This window comes from Galeopterus variegatus, unplaced genomic scaffold (assembly GCF_000696425.1).
Source record: "Galeopterus variegatus unplaced genomic scaffold, G_variegatus-3.0.2 Scaffold3926, whole genome shotgun sequence".
Lineage (NCBI taxonomy): Eukaryota > Metazoa > Chordata > Mammalia > Dermoptera > Cynocephalidae > Galeopterus > Galeopterus variegatus.
Genome location: NW_007730037.1, coordinates 49734 through 56264, shown reverse-complemented (window position 1 = coordinate 56264; position 6531 = coordinate 49734). Strand labels below are relative to the sequence as shown.

General features: G+C 30.4%; 1 protein-coding gene across 1 annotated transcript in view; it reads left to right on the top strand.

The window, feature by feature from the left end:
- The window catches only part of LOC103601882 (liprin-alpha-2-like), a gene marked incomplete at its 3' end in the record, with an annotated part of 184707 nt that overhangs the window by 144793 nt on the left and 33383 nt on the right, over positions 1 to 6531 (top strand). The window contains exon 4 of the mRNA XM_008586290.1: positions 5932 to 6006. Coding sequence (XP_008584512.1) covers positions 5932 to 6006 — 75 coding nt within the window. The remainder of the gene's footprint in view (positions 1 to 5931; positions 6007 to 6531) is intronic.

The window sequence follows — 6531 nt, the reverse complement described above, 5'->3', positions numbered from 1 at the left end:
GACCATTTGAAAAACTTAATGTTGTTTAATATTATCATTCAGCCTCTTTCTCTCTCTCTTTCAACCTCCCTCTCTCTCTCTGTCTCAGAAATGCATGTCTATAGATGCCAGAATAAGAGGACACTAACTGAAAATTACACCTATTTTGAAGTGCAAATTGGGTATACTTTAACTTTCAGACAGTTACATTAGAAGCATCCAATTTCTTTAGGTCTCTAATATCTCTGCCTTGAATATGTATTTTAAGAGTCTCTGCATGTAACTACAGCATGAAGTATTAGTAGAAAAACCTGCTTTTAGGTCTTTTTAAAAGTAGCTATAAGCTTCTCGTAGCTGTTACTCAAATAAGTTCTACCGGCATATGTAAGCCAGTATGATGATAATACTCTTTGGAGATTAGTAAGGCTTATGACATGATTTTAATTTTGTGAAATTTCAAAGAATAAATTTTTAAAAATTAGTAAATCTTTTGGACTTAGAAGAGTGAGAACTGGGGCACTTCATTGTGAAGTATATGACAGGTTCTGAGCATTAAAATCCAAATAGGGATTATTGTCTAATTATATCTAGTTTTTGAGCATGCAGACCTTTTTTTTCTATTTAATATTTATATACATATATATTTTATCATTGGTCCTTCAGATGTTCTTAGAGCAGGGGATTATGTGGAGTGTGTTTATAAAGATTACTATAATTCTGTCTTCTAGATTAACAAGAAGAAATTGTATCTCACTTTCATTTTAGCCATGAGAGACAACTAGTTTATGAATAATTTTGGATAAAACATAAATGGAAATTATATAAACATCCATGCTAAATACAATATCAAATAGCTATGTAACATATTGGTATTTAGTTTTATATTACATTTCCTCTCTTATTACAAAAGTACATTGTGAAGAATTTGCAAGACTTTATATTTATAGAATATTTCATATGTGTATGACTCCTTGGCAGATATTTGACACACAAAGATAAAGAAGACATCTTCCTTACGACTGACAAGTTTATAATTAGTGCTAGAGATACACATATCCATAATAGGCAGTACTGAAAAGAGATGTGTGCAATGTAATAAGTAGTCACAGAAAAAGTTGTGAAAGACATCTTCCTTACGACTGACAAGTTTATAATTAGTGCTAGAGATACACATATCCATAATACGCAGTACTGAAAAGAGATGTGTGCAATGTAATAAGTAGTCACAGAAAAAGTTGTGAATAATGCTTGAGTGACAAGAATGTCTTCAAGAGGGAGTGAAATTTGATCTGGGTATTAAAGAATGAGTAAGCATTATTTACATTCTTTAAGAGGAGAAATATACTCTAAGCAGCAGGACCAACATATAAAATAACCCAGAGCTATAAGAAGAACATAGACTATTCAGAAAAATTTAAGAGTTTTGAATGACTTAAGTGACTAGAGAATGTGTAATTTTGGATGTTCCCCCTAAGCACTCCCACATCACTTAAGTAAGCGATGCTGTTATAAAGAATGATTCTTTACCAAAATAAAAGGTAATAAACAGGTTGTAGTGCCACTTAGAATGCAGAAAAAATTTACTATGCAGAAGTTCAGTGAGCTTAGCATAACTAAATGAAGTATTCTTTAATGTGGCCCTAGGAGCTACAATAGTATTTATTAACCCACCAGAGATGTCCTGGACACTGGTGAGTTCAAGGGCAACTGAATTGAATATCACGTAAGTAATGCTCAACAGCCTGAAGGAAAAATGTTATAAGCTTGAACTCTGGAGTCAGACAGACACGGACAAGTGACCTAATTTCTCTAAGCATCTATTTCCTCTTCTTTAGAATAGGATAATAATAGCACCTAACACAGAGTTGTGAAGATTAGATATGATCTGACATGCAAAGGTTTTAGCCAGTGCTTAGCGTATGGCAAGTCCTCAGTGAATGTTAATGAATATTATTATTAACATGAGTCGATTTCAGCATTTGTTAAAACTTCCAAACTAAGTAAAGATGTCTGTATCACCATTGATCCAGATGTTTGTTTTAAACAGCATATTATTTAGTTATTGAGGGAGTAATACGTACTTAAGTTCCTTCATAGATAATTTCCCTAAGAGTAGCTCACAGCTTCTCATGCAGATGAGAAGGGGTGAGGATACAGATATATAAACAAGTAATTAACAATATTCTAATTTAAGTACTATGGCTATTATGTTAAAAATATTTATGTCAGAAGAAGATGCAACCATGCCTTAGGGATATGGAACTACCAACTTTACCATAAGGGTTTAGAACACATGAAGAACTAGATAAACTGTAGAAGATTGAGCATACGAATGGCAATTACAACCAATGGCAGTCTCCATTATTCATGGTCACTTATTTATGCACCCACTTAGTTGCAAGGTAGAATTTAAACAATTAGCTAAGACTAACAGTAATTTTGACATCACCCATCAAATATGTTTACCAATTCCATGGACTGGCAGAAATGAGAAATATCCAAGTGATTTGCAATTACTCAGAAATCATTCACTGTTAAAAGAACATGTATATTGAATATTAATGGGAAAAGTAACTCAAAACATATTTTATATAAATGACTTCCATATATATTTCCATGATCAAATATTACAGTATCAAAACTGGATTTGAACTTTTGGCTTACGGTAATTTCCTTACAAATATTTTATGTTATAGAATTGATAATGCTCAATATAAAACCCTGCCATACCTTAATTCCTATTTGGACTATGTGCTTCTTCCATCAAAATCTCTCTTCTTCCTGCCACACATTTGCCATTTTCAGGAAACTTTTAAAATTTTAATCTTCAGAAATAAAATTTCTGTGGCCTTAAATCATCTTTTGGAAAAAAATCAGAAACTTCTTTGAACTATTTTTCATACCATTATGAAGAAAACAGATGTACCAGATGAAATTAGAAATCAAAAACTCTGGATATATGTAAATAATATATTTGAAGGTTTTACTATGGCTTCGTAAATAAGCAATTAATATGTCTTACCTTAAAGACTACACTAGATGAAATTAGAAATCAAAAACTCTGGATATATGTAAATAATATATTTGAAGGTTTTACTACGGCTTCGTAAATAAGCAATTAATATATCTTACCTTAAAGACTACACGATGGATTAAATGTGGTTCAACCAGAAATAAATCAGAAAAAGTCAAATATAGGGACAAGGCTATCAGCTTTGTACTTATATTAAGGGAAAAAATTAAAACTATAATTTTTCATGGCATATCAATCATGTCTGGATGGCTTTGCAAGAACATAAAATCCAGAAAGAAAAAGAAAAATAATTGTGGCATTCTCCTGTTGTGATGCTCAGAGCAGAGCAAACAAAGGCTTGTCAGAGATACTATTTTTTTTTTTCCAATTATGCAGTTTAAGCCAAGTAGACAAGGTAAAATGTTAGGATTCTTTGCATCTTGGAAAGTTTATTCCTTTGGGTCTCCCTGCTTTTTTCCTTATTAAGTTTAATAGAGTTAAGTTCAAGATTGAAGCTAATAAGTTTCATTTATCCTGAATCTTACCCAAGAATTAAATACACAGAGAATAATTCATCCTCAGATAAATGTGATTAAAGAATTTATATAATGTATTGATATCTGCTGCATCAAATTTTACATTTATAACATTAGTTAAAAATACACTCAGATTGTTTTTATTCTTTTGTAAAGACAGTTTTAGATTCATTACTTAGTGGGTAACATAATCCTGATTTTTAAAACACTACCCTAAATTTATTGAGGAATGATTATTCCATTTCCATATTGTTTGACAAGCTTAATAATTCGTATTCTTCTAAAGTTCAATATAATGAGAATATAAATGCTTAATTCTTGGTAAATAGAAAACAGTTTGGGACAGTTTCTAAGATTTTCAGTTTAGCAAAAGAAAGATGGGAAGATAATTTAAACTACAATATAGCCAGTTTTCATCCATTTCTTATATGACTTGAATGAGTCTTTTAGAAACATTCCAATGTATTAATGTGTTTTAAAATCTATATTTTAAAACACATTAATACATTATTAACATAATGAAACATAATTAACTTTAACTTTTAACTGTTAACTATAAAATCCATATTAAAAAATCCATAGTTTATTTATTATTTATTTATTTATTTATTATTTAGTTCACTTTATATTACTGTTCTCTTCAACCAGAACTCCTAGACCTTTTTCAACATCCATAATTTACAGGTGATACTTTAGAAAGTGAGAATAAAACTTTAAGATTATTTCTGTTAAATATTGAACTCGTCTATTAAGACCTTTGTTGATATCTGTATTCCACATATCAGCTATCCTAACTGTTTTCATGGCTTCAAGACATTTGTTTCTTTTGCATCTATTTTAGCCATTCATAAAAAAAAAAAACTATTCCCAAAGTCAAATCATCAAACATTTTCTTCCAAGTAGCTTTTGTTTGATTATGAATCAGCATTAATTCTATGCATTTTGTAACCAATTGTATATTTGTTTAGTACTGCTGGTACTTGGTAGTCAGTCTGTTATAGCTAGATACCATGAAAGATTGTATGCAAATGTTTTTGATATCAAATGTTCATTTATGTATGTATTACTACTTTTCAGAGAGTTTGAGCATAGTGAAACATAATAAATGTTAAAACCTCACTAGGATATTATTCTTGCTTATTTAAGATGTATTTCAAGAGTTAAGTAAACCCAGTCACCTGAATATACATGTTATCATAGCACAGTACTAAAATATGATTGAGATTTTAAAAAAATTTGTACATTCTAGGCTAATAAGACACTACTTTTTTTTTTCTTTTCTTCTTTGCTAACTAAAAATAATGTTACAACTCCAATTTTAAAATGTTTATGTATCTGGATTTTCATCTATTTCATATATTTAACCTGTATTCCAAGTTAAATCTCTAATAGACAGAAAAATATCATTTATTAAAATACACTGTCAATGAATTAACAAAATTAAAGTTTTTAGAAATATAATTATATATTCACTTTGCAAATGCTGTTACATTGCCATGGACAAATATATGTTAATTTATAATAAACTGAATTGGATCTTAAGTTAAAGCTATAAAGTTTGTTGATTTTTTTAAAGAAAATTAAACTGCTATGGTTATTCATTTTAATTTACACAATTTCGTTCTTTGAATTTTTTACTTTTGACAAATTTAATATAGGTTATTGATCTAAACATATAACCACAAAAATAATTTAAGAAGTTCTAAGGAAGCAAGAATTAAAGAAACACTTCTCTGTGTTTCACTTACGTATGAAACATTATTTTCAAACTAAAATGTCCAGTTTGGGGTTCTACAAAATATAATGGTTTAGGCTTTGGTATCATGAAGCTAGGTGCGAATTTTAAAATAATTAAGTACTTTGCAATCCCTCAAAAACAATGTAGACATCTAACTAATAAAATCATAGGAGCAATGGACATTTCTCAAGTTTGAAGAATCCTTTGCTTTCAAGCAAACCGTTTTTGAAGTTAGTTACTAAATGCCAAATACAAATTCACTTATTATTTTAAAGAAGAAGAAGGGAAGGGGGTTATTTTGCCTAATTTTCATGATTAATTAGTGACTATTTTTCAGATGGCTTCATAATGGACTTTTGAACTTTGTCTCTACTTACTATGAATCAGAATTCAGAAAAAGACAGCTCAATCTCCAGTCCCATCAGATGTTCAATCAGAACTACCAAAAGGATTTGATTGCAAGAAAATCCCTTGATATAGTAACACGATGAGATGACAATGTATTCATAGTATTTCTGCCAGGTTTATTATTCTGAGCACTTAGGGCTATACATACTTTAATAATTTGCCAAATCGACTGTCTCTGATGATGTTAATGATGGATTCAGCACAGTTTAACGTGTATGGGCTGTACATTACTGCACATATTTTGATTTTTCTTCTAGGTAAGGGAGCGACTGAGGGTTTCTTTAGAAAGAGTCTCTGCACTGGAAGAAGAACTAGCTGCTGCTAATCAGGAGGTAACATACCACCCTTTATCCTCTTTTGAGGTGCAATATCGCTAACATTATATCCCTTGTGTTTCACATCACAAAAAATAAATTACATTCTGTATATGCCCCTAAAAATGGCCTGTTGAAACTAGTCATCAGAGTCTTGTTTTCTGATTTCTGTTTACTCAGATTTGTCAGTAGGAGACCAGAGAAAAATTATTAAGATCTAGTAACATGTGAACTAGTGAGATGGAGATTTGGAAAGATTACTGTCAGAATGCCCGTCCTGTCAAGGAAACAGCTCCCAAACTGGAAAATATGTCAAATATGAGAAGGTGTTACAGATAAAGTTAGGTCTCTGGAGATATATATGTATATATTTTTCTGTAGGTCCTGCATATTTTTATCTTCCAAAAGCATTGTGTCCATGTTTGGTGACATCGTTGAATCCTCTTCTTCTGCTGCATTCACAACTCTAAGACAGTGTATTAAATCGTCTCTTTAAGATTTAAAAAGTTGTTTTCTCTTTAGAAGATTTTACTTCTTTTGGTT